The following is a 17,425-nucleotide window of genomic DNA, read 5'->3' as shown; positions in this document are numbered from 1 at the left end:
CCAAAAAGGAGAGAAGACACAGACCAGAGGCACAAACACGAGGAGCAGTTAACCCAACAGTCTTTCAGAGCGTCGAACTACGCCCTTTTTGTCTTGCCTTGCCTTTTGCATCGCGAGACATAAAGTATTAGAAACACAAGAGGCCCGATAGCAACGGTTGCTTCGAAATCCAATTGCCTTTCTCATCACTGACGATCTCGTCGTCGAAAAGCCAAGGGAACTCAGCACCTTGGGAACGTTAAATAAACGACAACGCGAAGGCAATCGTGAGCGGGACCGATTGCCAGACCACCACACTTCGCCAAGATTCAGCTGTTCAAGGAAAAACTGTCGAAGTCTCAGCCACCAGGTTCGTCCCAACCGCGGGACGAGCACATAGCGTTGCGCTCGGTGAAGGATCCATTGATCGATCCAACAACCGCCAGGGTGGCCAATCGGCTGCCGCCGCCGGTGGTGATCAGGCGGAAGCAGATCCCGCCATTCGAGGCGAAGCAACAGGACTCGAGCGTGTCCGACGAGGGTGCCCGGTCTGGTCGCGAGGAGTCGAGCGACGCCTCCAATAGACGGAGGAGGAGGAGAGATCGAGGGCACTCTCGTCGCGACGAGTCGGAGCAGAAGGGTGAGAACGTCCGTGACGTATTCGAGTCCTCGCTGGGGGACGACGGAAGTCACGCACGCTCGGACATCGGTGCTCGTCCTCGAGGGAAGCGGTGCTCCCTGTCGACGAAGTCCGCGTCAACGAACGGCACGACAAGGGTCTTTGTGGAGACCAGCGGGGGCGGCGGCACGGCCTCCACCACCGGCTCGTCGTCATACGAGCGTGATCTGCAGAGCTTGTTGAGTGGTCGGTTGTGGGGGAACAGCAGTATCTCGGAGTACCACGAGGTGCCCGGAACCTCGGCTGGAACCAGCGGCCGCTTCGCCGCCACGAGGATCAGCGGCGGTAGTACCTCCTCGGATCTTCAGGAGGAGAGCGAACTGTCGTCCGAGGAGAGGGACGCCCTCATCGAGGGCGATCTTAAGATACCACCGTCGAGCACCTGTCGTAACAGGATCCCGAAATTCGGCGCTAGGCGGAGGATCGTGGCTGCCGCCGCCTCCGGGTCCTCCGTACCCAAGGACTACTATCCCAGAGCGACAGGAGACCGACTTCTGGATCTGACTGAGGATCCTAGTTACGTGCTGGGAGCTGCAGTGACGACGGCGACGACGACGGCGGCGGAGGCGGCGGCAGCAACAGCATCGAAATCACTGGCGATACAACAAAACGTCCACGTGATCAACGAAAACGTCCACGTGATCAACGAGACGGACATCTTTCCCGGCGACCTTCCTAGTTCGTCACAGAAACCGACTTCGGCGCCGACCACCCTCTCCCTCGGCAGGAAGCTCACGTCCTGGACGAAGGAGGGCAAGGATCTGCTGGTAAAGTCGGTTTCATCAGCAAACACGCTCGCCCCGACGACGATGACCTGCATAAAATCCCCTCGAACCATGTCAGAGCATCTCTTGGGGCAGCTTGAGGTTCCGGTGGCGCCCACGACTGCGGTTCTCGGGGCCTTACGGGTCAAAGGTGGCTCGTTGAGAGAAAGCGATCGCAGCGAGAAAGTGACGGACGTGCCGCGACAGAGATGGAGCAGCGTCAGGGTCAAGGGCGGCAGTACCAAGAGCCTGTTGCTGGAGAACGGGGGTCCACAACCGCCGATCAAGGGCGCTCTTAGGAAAGAGGTATTTCTTGCGTCCGAAGCACAACGCCTAGCCGCGTTAGTCGAGATCCCGTTCGTTAGTTACAGCATCTCCTTGCTCTCCTTGAACGTGATCAAGCTCGCGACAGCGATACCACAAATGCCATAAATCAGACGCCCCGTGTTCCATTCGACGGAATGCACCGCATTAGATTAATTGGCTTCGCGACGTGGATGGGTTGTCGGGATGTAGATCGACTCAGCCAGAATGTGAGATGCACAGTACGTTCGTCACGATTGAAAATATCGGGTATACGCTGATAAAATCATTAGACACACGAGACAACAGAGTTGACATTTTTGCGCAGCTCTTGAAACATTGATACCTTAAGATGGATACGGTTATTTTTGGTGACGCATCGCCTCGATTGCGATGCACACCTACACGATCTCGGGCCCCGAAATAGATTTAAATCCGCAATTCCGCTGGCATATCGCGTGTCTTATTGATGTAGATAGGAATAATACATACATTGTCCCGATACCATCCATATGTTCTCGCACGCGGGCTTTATTATTCTAGGCGACTAATTGCGTAATTGGCACCATTACGAGAGTAAAAATATCATCGCGCGATTTCGAATGTGGAGGAATATTACAGTCGAAGAAACGGCGCTCGAACAATCGCTGATTGGCTTTGATAGACGCATCAATTATTAAACATTGATCGATCTATAAATGGACAGAGTTTCTCTATATCGACTATGTGCCTCAGAAATGAATAATAGCTGTGGGATGTTATCGAAAGTGGGATAAAGATGACAAGAATCCTTGATGATCCACACAAGAATTTACTGAGATACGGTACAATAAAATAGAAGAACGTAATGTAACAACTGGCTTGCGCGTAACGCGTCTTGACTCGCTCGTTGCCAGATCTCGACTCCCCTCGCGCTGCTCACGCCGCTGCGTGGTCGCCCGCGGAAACAAAGTAACATAAATCGTCAACCGCATATCAAACTGAACGCGATCACCGCGCTATTAAAACAAAACTAAAATTACAACGTCGCGTTTCCAAAACTAAAACAATCTTCTTGCCATTCTATTGGGTCGTCCGGAAAGTTCGTGCCGATTTTGAAGGAAAATTCAAAGGCAACATTTTTTTATGTCGATAAATATTTATTGACTTATGTATGCACCGTTTTGTTTCACAACCTTTGTCCATCTTTCACGCAACTGGAAGATTCCATTCTCCCAGAACTTCTTAGGTTTCTCGGCGAAAAACTCCTCAAGGTGGTTTTTTATGTCGATCAAAGAGTTGAAGTTCTTGCCGCTAAGAGAATTTTGCAAAGACCTAAATAAGTGAAAGTCTGAAGGTGCAATGTCTGGTGAATACGGTGGGTGAGGTAGCACATCCCAGCCAAACTCCAACAATTTTTGTCGGGTAGTCAAAGAAACATGAGGTCTGGCATTGTCCTGATGGAACACGACGCCCTTCCTATTGGCTAATTCTGGACGTTTTTCCTGAATCGCTGTCTTTAATTCGTCCAGTTGCGAGCAGTACTTATCTGCATTTATCGTTTGGTTGTGTGGTAGGAGCTCATAATATAGGATTCCTTTCCAATCCCACCAGACACAGAGCATGACTTTTTTTGGATGAAGGCCGGCTTTCGGAGTGGTTAATGCTGGTACATTTCGCTTACCCCAGGATCTTTTTCGTTCTACATTGTTGTAAATGATCCATTTTTCGTCACCCGTCACTAATTGCTTCAAAAATGGTACGTTTTCGTTGCGCTTGTACAGCGAGTCGCAGATGGAAATGCGATCCATTACATTTTTTCGGCCAAATTATGCGGAACCCATACATCATAGCGACTTACGTAACCAAGCTTCACTACATGATCGTGGACAGTGGTTTTCGATATTTTCAGTATCTCTGCTAATTCACGTGTCGTGTAGCGCGGGTTATTCTCGATCAGTGTCTTGATTTGGTCATCATCAGTAGTAGAGGGTCTGCCCGAGCGTTCTTGGTCTTTAAGGTTAAAATCACCAGCTCTAAACTTAGCGAACCACTTACGTACGGTTCTTTCAGCTAAAGCGCCTTCTCCGTAAACAGAACATATCGAATTTGTTGCTTGTGAGGCATTTTTGCCTTTCCGGTAATAGAAAAGCATCAAGTGTCTAAAATGTTCTTTGTTTTCTTCCATCTTGAAAAGAGTACAAAACTGACACGAATCAATTTATCTGAAACAACTTTTTTCCTAAAGATGCGTTGAAATGTCACCTTTAAGCATATGTATATAACTCGTATGTTTTCAATAACATTGATATATTCAGACATGTTCCAACGCTATCTATTAAAAATCGGCACGAACTTTCCGGACGACCCAATACATAGCTATATCCAGTCTACATCCTGATCACAATCGTACGTCCCGGTTTCAGTATCTATCCGCATTTCTAAATTCAGAAAATATCTTACTATTGCAAACGGCTATTTTCTCTTACAAGTTAGCTTGAATAAGCAACCATCTATTATCTTTACTGCAAGAGACAGTAGTTTAGACAGAGAAGTACAAGTTTAAGACAGTGCAGGTTTAAGAAAGGCCAAAAGTTATGCCGTAACTGTTTCTCTTGAATGGGTCATCTGACGAGATTCGAATGTTTCCCCAGCGAGTTTCTTCGATTGACTCGAGCAATACCATTTTGTGCATCACGGTGGACGCATTGTTTGCAAAGAAAACACTGTTGACGACTTCATTCTACAGGCTAGTTATGGCGAAGAGGATAAACATCGCATTACCATGCCTATCCCTCAGTGGTAGATGTGTTACTGCTATTTTCAGACTATGCATACGTACGTGCATGTGGTGTATTCTGGCTGGCTACTACTGCCTCAGCAAAAAACATCGATCGTCTCCCCTTTTTATCAGTAAACTTGGTGCTCAAGTGCCTTAAGCGAATAAAATCATATCAATGACTATTGAACGCTATTATAATCGTTTATTTAGAAAGAAAAATAGCAGCATCGAGGATTGTCATTGGCCAAATCAAGTGCGCAACGCAGTAGCAATTCATTACAACTTTACAACGTTTTAATTCTCTCTTGAATTATTATTATACTTCTTTCTCATTATTATCGTCACAATTTATAATTTATTATTTTAAAGGATGCGCATTATTTGAATTGCGCGCAAAAAGTTTCAATTTGTCACGATCTAAAATTGTAAAGCCCTCGACAGTTTTGTTACACCTGATTATACCTTCTGCCTTGTGTCGCGCAAGCAAGGTTTTATGGATGACAGAGAGGGAATTAGATGTAATCTAGAAACGTAATTTGCGAGAAGTGTCTCTCGGGGCACTGTATGGAGGAAATGCGCCTTTATGCAACGTCGATCCAGCAAGCTGGCAATTAGCGCATACCTGCAATTAAATTCGATGATTGGAGCGCCCGCGAGTCTCCATAGAGACTCGAATTGATCGATCTAATGCCCTCTCTAACGCACGCGAGTTCTCGCGAGAGTGTCGCGCAACTTATAACTTAATTGCTGCGCGCACTGCACGGGAACTTCCATAATGATAAATGGAAGATAAATTAACTACTTCTCGACACACACCAATACGACTGCGATAAAAGCGACTGATAACGTTTTGTGTCGCGCGACTGAACAGCGATTATTAGATCGATGCATAATCGCGTCTTCGCGAGCAGAGGAAGACGAAGAACGCTAAGCGTGCTAAAGCGAGAATTAAGATGGAAATGAAAGAATTGTGAGCCACCTCACGTATCTAAGTAGAGAAATTATAAATTTTATTAAATATTAAATACATTTAATGATACATTAATGAGTACACATTAGAAATTTTTTATAATAAATATGATGAGATGAAGATCTTACTAATTAAAGATCGCATAGCTAATTTATGCTAGGACGTGGTTCCATCAACCGTCGTGTACTGGAATAAAGCTGTAGCGTACAAGAATGACAGTGTCTAAAGTGACTTTTCTTAATTAAAAAGAAACCGGTAACGATATTGTGGTCGCCTTTAAAAAGATCACGGCCGGATTACGTTTGAATGTAAGTAAAGCCCCGTGCCTTCCGCCCGTAAAGCAGCGCACGGACGTTCGATTTACAACCGAGATGCCTGAAAACACATTCACGGCCGACTGCTTGGTTACTTTCAGTAATTACGTTTTACGGCTGCACGACGAACAGCGCAATATCGCGCTGCCTTCAAGGAAACGTAAGACAGAAGGCAGTCTGCTGAGATATTCTGCATACCGGAAGGAAATCCGGACTAATATTAATCAAAGTGAATGACGTTAATAAGCCAAAGCAGCGGAAAAATTATTTATTCGCAAGCGCGATTATCTATTGGGTTGAGTAAAAAGTAATTTCGTATTTTGGGTAGATGTCATTAAGAAAAAATATTGGCAGCTAACTTCACTCAAGATGTGACATTACCATTATTTTTCTGAAAGGTTATGTTTTCCTGTGTGTATAAAGTCATCATTCATCAAAATCGATTCAGTAGTTTGTATTTAGTGGCATTGTAAACATGGAGCAAACAAGCAGTATTTTCGGCATTTGATGCTTTTTTATTTTCACAAAGGGAAAAACGCAACGCAAACTAAAGAAAAGATATGTGCCGTGTATGGGGAGGATGCCGTAAGCGAACGTGTGTGCCAAAACCGGTTTGCGGAATTTCGTGCTAGTGATACGACATGTGAAGATGGAAAGCGCTCAGGTAGGCCATTGGTTGCAGATGATGATCAAATCAAGACGTTGATTGAAAATAATCCACATTATACGACACGAGATATCGCACAAATTGTCAACGTATCTCAGAAGACCGTTGTGAACCGCTTGCGCACACTTGGCTACGTGTCTCGGTACGATATTTGGGTACCTCGTAATTTGACTGAAAAAAATGTAATGGACCGCATCTCCATCTGCGATTCATTGCTCAAACGCAACGAAAACAATCCATTTTTAAAACGAATAGTAACGGGCGACGAAAAGTGGATTGTATACAAGAATGTTGAGCGCAAAAGATCGTGAGGGAAGCGAGATGAACCGCCGCAAACCACCCAAAGCAAAACATACACACAAAAAAGTCATATTGTGTATTTGGTGGGATTGGAAAGGAAGCATATATTATGCTTCCACAAAATCAAACGATTGATTCGAAGGAGTACTGTTCCCAACTGCACCAGTTGAAGGCAGCAATCGACGAGAAGCGACTAGAATTGAGCGATCGTTATGGTGTCATCTTCCATCAAGACAACATTAGACCGCACGTATCTTTGGCAACCCGTCAAAAATTACTGCAGTTTGGGTGGGACGTCTTGCCTCATCCGCCATATTCACCTGACCTGGCACCATCAGATTTCCACTTATTCAGATTGTTACAGAATTCGCTTAATGGAAAAAATTTCACTTCTTTGGAAGCTTGCAAACAACACCTTGAGGAATTTTTCACTCGGAACACTGGGAAGTTTTGGGAGGATGGAATTCTTAAATTACCTGAAAGATGGCGAAATGTTATTGAAAAAAATGGTGCATACATTGTTTAATAAAGTTATTTTTTAATATCAAAATTTTGTCTTTGACTTTGACCAAAAAATACGAAATTAGTTTTTACTCAACCCAATATATCGCACATTAAAACGTAATTCCGCAAACGTAAACACAAGTGATTGAAATCGTTTGCAACGTAATCTTTCAGATGATCTTAAACTTGAGCTCGTTGAGAGGCAGAGAAATTACCCGGTAAAAAAATGTGCGATAAACTAGAACTGTAATTACAATAACGATTTCGTAATAGGGACATTATATTATATTATCGCATGCTCGTTTAGTAGCGTGACATTTCGCTTCGCCTGTTATTAACGCTAATTAAATGAGTAAAATGCAAGTGGATTACAGGATTAATAACAAGAAGCGAAATGAGCGATCCCTTTGTCTCCATGCGAGTGCTAATTGCGAGCTCGGAACGTTAATTGGAAACGGTGCGCCACTTTTACATTACATTCTCCACAGCGTGTCACGTATTTCTAATCTCATAAAAACAGGACGCTACGCATCTCATCTTGGTCATCTCGCTACGCGGTTAAAATAGTTCATTGCGCGCGCACTCATAAAATGTCAGTGGCAGTCGCTTAACATGACCTTCTCGAGTGCACTCAGTGCAGCGCGATCGATGCGTTATTAGATTAATGTCGTATGATCGTAAAACAAATCGAGCTGGAAGCGTTCTGCTCCGGCCTGTATTAATTTGCGACACGCAATGCAATTATTGTCAGCGTGTGCAATTAAATCGTCTAGTTAATCCCAATCTCGGCAGTATCTTATAGAACGCTTTATTGCGTTCGACATGCTCGCCATCCATTGCTAATTGAGCCATGGAATATGAATTAACCTGCTGCAAATTGCTCGCTGCTCGAAGCTGCTGAAAGATGAGCGATTGAACGGAAGATCATTGAGTCACGCTTGCTACGCCGCGCCGGCGAAGATAGGAAAAGCCCTCCGGACACCACTCGTAACGGATGAATCAGCCTTTGGAATACCGGCGAATGTGCCTTGACACTTTTATCCGCCCGTCCTATTTCTGATTTTTACGATTCCGCTTTATTGCGATTCATTCTGGGGCGAAGCCATTCGCGATCTTACGTCTTCGTCGCCGCTGCAATCGCCGTTTGCGAGTTGCTTTCCGATCGTGTAAAAGCTTACACAATTCCGCGGCGCAGATGTTGGGTGTGCCGCAAATGTTGTCAGGAACGTGGGAAGCGCGTTTGATGAAAATCGAAATTTCAATCTCTCAATATGTTTGCTCGTGTCAATATCTCATTTGTTTAGCCCAACTTCGAATTGCCATAGTCTCCCGCGTACGCTTACCCCTGCCTATGTTTTACCTGCGTATATCGGGCGTGTCTGAACTTGGCTTTTCGCTTCTCTCTCAAGCTGCGAGATCATGGATACGGGCGAGCCGGAGGCAGATGTTTTCTGAAAGCACTCCTCTGTAGCGTGCAATCTCGGCGCCGTTGCGCTGGCTGGCCGAAACGGACCTCTCCGCCTCGAGCGTTTAGTTTTGCCGCGCGTACGCGAGCGTGCGGCCGCGGAATCATAGCGGGTTCGTCGAGAGACTCGGCCGAAATTAGATCACCTCGTGAATCTCGCTGGAATTTGTTCAGCGTCCCCGTGAACCGCTCGACTGGAATCAGATAGAGTTTACACGCCACGGTGCTGACCACAGTGATCATTGTTGATCGTTGTTGCTTCCCTCTGATTTCCCTGCGGATATCAAGCTCAGAGGATCAGGGTGAAGAGTCTCAGTCAGATTTCAAGAATTCACTGAAATCCCGGATTTGCCATTACCTTAACACTCTCGAGATAGCAGAAGATTCTGCATCGATTTTGTGCTGGAAACGACATAGTAAGAATCCTCCCTCGTGAGACCTCGTGAAAACTTCTGGAAGCCGATGGAGTGAAAACGGGAGATTCCCTTAAGCCCGAGGATTCCGTCTAACGCTATTTTGATGAATGTCATCGTTACGAATCAATATTTCTATGAAGCTACATTCATGAGATGTGGGTAAAGATGGCTCGGTGAAATTTGCTTTGCATCCCCGAGGATTCAGCTGAAGGTGGCCAGCGTTCATGATTTAACAACCAAATATTATTGCTGCTTCGCTAGGTGTATTTTCACCTCAGAAGGAAATCCCTCACGTGTTGGATCGCACTGGAGAATCTCCGAGGGCTCAACTAGAATGGACAAGCAAATCAGGAAGGACCGAGAACGATTTAACGATTGTTCTCTTGAAACGTGATTTTTTAACTCGGTTCAGTTGCAGGTGGATTCCTTCGATCGTCCATATAAAATCTCATGGCAAGAAATATTGCGCGAGTCCCGATACTTGCAAACATTGAATATACATTTGAAGCAATAAAATAAATTGAGTGTAAAAGTGGTGCTGAGGAATGCTCGTAAAAGTTTCACCGCTCGATGGGAATGTTTATGATGGAATAAACGCGATGCTGAACTTCTGTGGTCAAACAAGTCGATAGCTCTTCGAACGTACCAAGCGATCCAAACCTTCTACGGCTTCTCGAGGGCTTTTATATTAAAGATTATTTGATGAGGTCTTTTGTATGAAAGAAGAAAACCAGATAGGTTCTTTTGTGAATCAATCACGCTTTCCGCAAACTAAAACTACGTTGATCCTCCCTCTGTCCTCGTGTATTGAAGAAGGGCTTAGCGAAGCTTTCAACGCTCGCAAACATTCGACCGAGCGATGTTGTTTGATCAGGAAATACCATCGTCTACTTCGTCCACATTTGACGCATAAAAATTATCAAAATATCCGTCTAGAAAAGATCTCGCATCTCATTTCACAGAAGCCTTCAAACTGAACACATTCAACGTGAAACGAAAGTGGTAGCTTGTCTCCATGGAACGGACACCGCAAATAAGGACGCAAATGGAGACCTGTTTGTAAAATCGTGCGTGTTTTCCTTTCTCAGGTACAAGCCAGACACGTGCAAGATTTGTTGAGCAAAGTGTCAAGCTGTCACGCAACGTTTATTATCAGCTGCAGCTGGCCGTTTTCCAATTTTTGAGGGCTCAGCCTGCGGGATCCTCCGGCGAGTAACATGAATTTTACTTCGCGAGTTACACGTTGCAGAGATTCAGCAATGATCGCTTAGTACTTCGCGTAAAACTTTGGACAAACGCAAAAAAGAAACAGGTGATTCTCCCGTGGACGCTGTTTCTTTTCGTTTTTGTGTGCATGCTAGAAGCGCCGAAGTATCGAAGCATCAGTGGTAACGCCCGAGCGAGGTTCGCCGCGGTTGAGAATGACACTGGAATTCTTCGTGAGAGTATCAGGAACCATGATGCGCTCATATTTTATGAAGGGAAAGAAACAAAAGTTTGGCTCGACCCTGTCGACGGTAATCGATGTTTGTATTGCCTGCACAATATCTTTTTTAATAAATAAGTAAGAATATATTTTTTTGTGTCCAATATAGAAATTAATCGAACTTGTAAGATCGTGAATATTAACATATTATGTATGCAAACTGCGTTTAGATCGTAATCTAAATTTCGTTATTTAGATTTTCCTAAATTCTTCTTTCTTCTGTTCTCTCATTTACTTATCTGTATAAATCATCAAAGTTTTGCATTATAGACATAATGATTTTATTAATATATACACTCACAGAAAAGATTTCTGGACTTAATGCTATTACTCTTTAATCTATCATAAAATAAGATTGCTATAGCGACAATCATATTTATTATTGAAAAGAAGCATATTTTAATCTTGAATAGAAAATTCTAAAATCTAGATTAAAATAATCTTGGTGCTATCGCATTAATTTTCTCAGAAGGATTTAGATAAAAATTTGTAGCAAGTTCAAAATATTCTTGATTTCAGAATATTGTGAGATCTAAAAGACATCTTATTCTATTCTTCTAAGAGAATTTGTAGAATCTGCACAAAACGGCCAATATTTATGTGTTGTAATCGAAAATCGGGAAAGTGTTTCTGTTATTTACAATGAATAAGTGCAATACTCTACAAGAAATATTAAAAGATATGGAAATGTCTTATCTCGAATCTTATTTCTCAAGTAAGTATATTGTATATACTTACTTACATTTCCATCTCTTTTAATATTTCTTGTAGAGTATTGCACTTATTCATTGTAAATAACAGAAACACTTTCCCGATTTTCGATTGCAACACATAAATATTGGCCGTTTTATCCGAATAAAGGACGCAGAAGCGCCGAGTCGACGAGCGACTGTGAGAAAATGATGCGTCGACATCGACAAAGCCTACTATAACGTGGCGCTAATATCAAATTATTCTACATACAAGAATATATGAGCATAAATTTGTATATGTTACTCTTGTCTCAAGACAGTAAGACAATCTTATTTAATTCGAGAGAGAAAAATAGAAATTACTGATTTAAATTAAAAATTGTTTTATCTTCATATTTTTTATACTTGTAATACGATTAAATTAGTCAAGAATATTTTTCGTCTTGTTATCAGAAATCCTTTCCGAGGGTGTATTTTTTATATATATTTTATTAATATATAATAAATGTGATACACATATTTACAGTCATTTATTCTCTTGTTTAAAATATTACAGCCTAGATAATTATTTAAAAGATTAAACAATCCATTCGTTCACAATTACTTTCGCAATGTTTAACTGTGCGTTTCTTTAACTCGCGTATCTTCCTAATCGAGTCATACTGTTGATTCACGTTTATCAGCACTATCAATGAGCGTTACAACGCGAACGTGCTGCTCACTTAATCTACGAGGAAATGGTTTGGTATTATTCGGCATTTTTCCTTCGGTATTTCATTTCAATATATAAATTTTATTTAGTACATTTCACTCGGCTGATATCTCAATATTGCGTGGCTCGCCGCAAATCCGGATGAGTGGTTGCGCTTTCATCAGGCTGACCCTTTATATGCGACGAGACCGAATATGTCGGCAACTGGGTTTCGACAAGAGCTTTCTTCTTGTTAAAACGGATTACGGTTGGCCTCATTTTCAAATGGCACTTCGAAACGCATCGCTCGCAGTGAGAAAGCGCGTTCAATTCCATTAGTAGTGAGCTATCACTCTAATACTGCGAATAAATATGATTTTGGGCTCTCGTTTGATACCGGATAATTCATAGAAAGGATCACCATGTCGCCAGAGCACCGAGCACGAAATTAACACGGAGAATAAAATTGTCGGTTTATTTCCGCCGACGAAGGAAATCGCTCCTTAAATGTGTCGCATAAATTTCTTATTTCGCTGCTATCCCACAAATTTACCGCGGGAAAACGATCGCATTTACGCGAAGAGTACTCTTGGGCGTTGCACGAGAGACTTGCAGAAGCTACTTTAAAAGAAGCCCCCTTATCATTAGAGAAGAGTGCCGCGAATATATATTTCACGCGTCGGGTACATATTTACGCGGGAAACGACTTTGTGAGTCAGCAAATGTTAAACCCGGTTGCGAACGCGTCGAGGAGGAACCGCGTAGTCGCGAATTGCCTCTCATAAATGATTCGTAAATTCAAACGCGGGAACAGTCCTCGATTTTTTGCACGATCGTAAAATTTCGCATGCAAAAACTTTTCACCTCGGGTATTTCTGTGGAACTTCTCCGAAATGTGGTAAGTCGAACGGCGGAATTTCTGAAGCATTGATCAAATTCGGTACATTGCGTTCGTAGCACTTTTTCGGGATTTATTTTCCCAGCATTTTTCGTGGTTCGTTGAACGCTGATCGATAATGATCACATAACGGTAACTATATTCGGTATTTCCAGGTCATGGCGCGTGGTAACTAGCTAATACTACCCGCTGCAACCACCTCCTCGTATTCGATTACTCCGTCTTCGCTGCACAGGCGAAGCCTGTCTTAGATCGATGAAAGATTCATACTGCTAATATATCTGCATAAATGATGCTGCTAACTTATCACGATCACGTTGCAGTTATTACGCCAAGAAACTTTACCCGATCTTTTAATTCCTGTCGCTTCATAGATTACCTTCCTCTAATTTCGCGTTTTAAATTTATCCCAGTAGAACGAAGATATATGATTAAATATAAGAAAGATAAAGGATCGCAGGGATAAATAAAGAAAGGGAAGATTGCAGTTTTATTTGGTGAAGATTCTATTCCAGCGCTATTTATATGATCCATCTTTTTTAAAAGGACTCAGATTTCGTATTCGGAATCTGCCTTTTCTTGGCGCAAATGTCTTGCGGTTTGTAAAGAACGGCGCAAACTATTGCCATAACTTCGGTTCGTCGAGTTTCTTCTCGCGACCCTTCTCACTTGGCATCACATGGTGCATGAATAAAACATTACTTACCTGAATTTATATTCTACCGGCTGTCTCTGACGAGCCAACCAGCAAGTCTCTATGCTTTTCCTCCCTTGACCCGCCTCGCTACACGTCTACTAGATGAAAGCCGATAGCAAAAAATCGATAAAGAACCTAAGGAAGAGAAACCCGAGCTATCTTGATTAGAAATGCTGTAATGCAGTGATATGGATTCACTTGTTGTTGAAGATTCGATATAGAAATACAATTCGATATAGAAGTACAATCGTTCGGAATTAAATTTTGTAGTGATCGATCAACAAATTAATCAACAAAGAAAATCTCTCAGATTGAAATATTTGAAACAATATATGCCAAGTTTGGAAAAAATATTACGGTGTATCAATCCATAAGAAATTTGAATTTTCTGGCACATATACATGTATATGTGTATTATCGCGTAATACCTCGTGTATAGATAATAGTGAACCACGTAACGCGATCACATAGTCGCTCGTGTAATACCTCGTTCTCCAGACGCCAGCAAAGCACATCCCATTTTCCATTTTTATCCGCTTATCGGTCGCTTATCGAAAGGGGTGGATAATAATAAAACGACGACACGACGGGGGAGACGAAGAAAGGAGGAGCAAACTGCGACTTTCCCTCGGGCAGGATCGCCAGTTCGCGTTATGAGCCTCTTGAACGCGGATTATCGTTATCGACCAACGTGCCAATATTCTTGCCAGACGAAGCGCTAGACCGATGACTCTTGGCGGCTCGGTGCTACACCTCGCCCGGTACTTTCAGACCAAAATATGCTGGCTAAGGGTGTGACGGCGGTGCTACCCTAACCCACACACCACTTCTCACGTCCAGCCAGCCAGTCAGTTAGCTAGCTATCTACCCCAAGCCAATCGAACGAACGCCTCCCTTCGTCGGACCGCATTGCATCAGTGTTAAGCTAGCGCTCGGCCGGCGCTCTTCCGGTTCTTCCCACGCGGCTGCAGCGCGCCGTAAACAAGCGTTCCCGATTCCGGCGGGATCGATAACTCGAAATATCACCCGCGCCTCGGGAGAGACCCGGGCTGCTGACCCGTTTCGCGGCCCCGTCGCTCACCGAAACCCGCGTATCCTCGCGTTCGAAATTTCCGTCCGCTGATCGATAAGTCCTGTCCTATCCTGTGTTCGTGTCGGTGTTCAAACTACATTTTGCTGTCGCGTTCGGTGGATTCTCTTCGCAGATGGATCGATCGTGCGCCTCGGTTTTCACTAGTGTGGCTCTTTGAAAAATATGTATTTCAACATCGCACCAGCCTCGAGTCACCGTTCTCGTCGTTAGTTGTTATGGCGGTCACGACTGCGACACTGGAGGAATTACGGCTACTGAGTGGTAGAAGTCACCCTCTCGAGTACGAAGTTGGACGGGAGAACTTTGAGCTCCCTTGTCGAGCAAATTGCGTGTGACTCCGATACGGCCAACGAACGGACGAGAAACGGGAAACAAGCGCGAATAACGACTTGGGGGAGAAAGCCTCGCCAGCTTTACGGGATGTGATGTTGCCAAAAATCTGCAGCGATGTGTTTCGAGGGGCGACTCTCCCCCGTCGACCGAATCGAGTTGACGATATGAAGGCACAAGAGGCTCTCGCGTGAACCGTTTTCGCAGAGGGAGACTTCCGGTTGATCCCTCTCGTCGATTTCTGCCGTCTTGGCTGATCGGTCCACGGTGTACGTGTGCGCGTCTTAAATGGCCGAGAGTCCAATAAGTAATTCGAAACGGTTTTGTGCTAGACAGGTCAGCAAAGAGGTCAGCCTTAACTACTTCCGTGTTCTTCCTCCTTCGTGTTCCCGTGCGTGATGTGACCCGCCGAGACGTCATCGCGCGCTCGATCCTACGAGGATGTTTCGACGGGATGCACTTTGGCGCGAACGACGTTAAGCGTGTCGTTATGAACCACGTAATAGTATTTTCACGATGTTACCGGAACGTCCGCGGTCGGTGTCATAAAGTATGAACGACGTGCTGATGGAAACTCATATTTCGTTATCCCTCATGAGGATAATCCACCCTCATGAGGGCGACGTGAATTTTATGACGCTCGAATCGTGTTAAATAATTCACGGAGCGTCCTTTTTTTCAATCGATCACATCAGATCTGATATTTGATTTTGGCAGCGGATCTTATCGCGACGGTTTAAAGAAAGAAGACGTTGGAGGAAGAGAAAGAAGGTGTCGGTTAAATCATTACTCATTAAAGTTTCATGTGGATTTGATTGTCGCAGGTATTGTCCCTCGGAGCAGACGTTCTCCCAGAGTACAAATTACAATCCCCCAGAATCCACAAGTGGACCATACTACACTATTCGCCGTTCAAGGCAGTCTGGGATTGGATTATACTGCTGCTCGTCATGTACACCGCCATATTTACACCATACGTCGCCGCCTTCGTTCTGTCGGACGCGGATTATAACAGCAGAAAGAACAAGAAGTACAGTGACGACCCCATCGTCATTATAGACTTGATAGGTACGTCATTACTAAAGCTTTGTCTCCTATTTCGTTTCTCGATTAAAATGTGCGGCGAATAATACTAGGATAGGTAATTAAAATTTTTATTTAATAATGACTAATATCAAATAATGCGTAAGAACGCTATTCAATTCTAACATTTTTAAATAAAAGTTACCGTAATTTTAGACTTTAATGTTATTTTATGAGAAGACATGACAACTTACTTAGAGCTATATTAAAGTAAAGCTATCTGACGTTAATCAAACGGGCTCTTAGGGTATTAATTAGGTCTTAAATGTAATATCGACATTGGAGCGTGCCATGGTATAACGTTCCATATAACGTAGCTGGAACGCGGATAATACGTGTCACGAAACAATAGCAGAAATAAAGAGACAATAGCACGAGAATAGCACGAGTGAAGAAGAAATCGGAGATATGTCCAAATGGACAGTTCTGGAGATGGTATCTCCCATTATTCCAGCTCTCCATAGATCAACTTTAGCTTCGTTGAATTTTTAGACAATTGTGAAATCAATATTATCGGAGCGAACGAATCAAATCGAGATTTGATGGCACAATTTATAGACAGAGTTGGTGACACAGATAATAAAAGAAACCTATAAAAGGGAATGTATAAAAGTATGAGAATAATATTTTACGAAACATGATACGAGACGCATTTTTATTTTTCAGTCGATGTCACCTTTATTGTGGACATCATCATAAATTTTCGCACGACATTCGTCAATAGCAACGATGAAGTGGTGTCCCATCCTATGAAGATAGCCGTCCATTACCTGAAGGGTTGGTTCATCATCGACCTGGTGGCCGCCATTCCCTTCGATCTTCTACTCGTTGGCTCGGATACTGACGAGGTAAATTCCGTCGCACGCTTCGCATTTTCTAGATACTTTGTTTTCAAGCCAGATCTGGTGTTTGCGAGATCACATCTTGGGCCAAGTTACAATGAGTCGCGAATGCAGGCGAATCCGCTTCACAGAAAAATTATCAAAATTTGTGGCATCTCGTTAGAGCAGCTTGTCGCAGTTTAATCTCCCAATTCTCTTTAAAATATGAGATTACGCAACAGCACGCGGTTAACATGATTTTATCAAAAGGGAGAAGTGATTCTCGCGGACGCCAGGTAGCCGGGCGTGTTTTCTAGAATGTCGGTGTTAGCTAAATATGATTAGGATGATATGCCGAGCCCAAGTTACGTGTCCATAGATGTGACTTTACCGGACTGGTGCTTAGTTCGTTTCTCCCTATTTTCGACCATTTCTCTCGGTGTTGAATGATTTCTTTTTCCTTTGTCGAAAGTTAGTCGAGCCGTCGTGTTAATGTGCACACAATGTATCCG

The 17,425-nt window shown here is 43.6% G+C and overlaps 1 protein-coding gene across 11 annotated transcripts in view; it reads left to right on the top strand.

Annotated features, from left to right (window-relative positions):
* The window catches only part of LOC105284484 (potassium voltage-gated channel unc-103), a 105,409-nt gene that overhangs the window by 74,139 nt on the left and 13,845 nt on the right, over nucleotides 1-17,425 (top strand). For all 11 annotated transcript variants that reach the window (XM_011348104.3, XM_011348042.3, XM_011348061.3 and 8 more), the window contains 2 exons: nucleotides 15,834-16,077; nucleotides 16,759-16,940. In XM_011348104.3, the coding sequence (XP_011346406.1) occupies nucleotides 15,834-16,077; nucleotides 16,759-16,940 (426 nt within the window). The remainder of the gene's footprint in view (nucleotides 1-15,833; nucleotides 16,078-16,758; nucleotides 16,941-17,425) is intronic.

The sequence above is a fragment of the Ooceraea biroi genome, chromosome 4 (genome assembly GCF_003672135.1).
Source record: "Ooceraea biroi isolate clonal line C1 chromosome 4, Obir_v5.4, whole genome shotgun sequence".
Classification (NCBI taxonomy): domain Eukaryota; kingdom Metazoa; phylum Arthropoda; class Insecta; order Hymenoptera; family Formicidae; genus Ooceraea; species Ooceraea biroi.
Note: the sequence above shows the minus strand (reverse complement) of the source record. Positions and strands in the feature narration are given on the sequence as shown.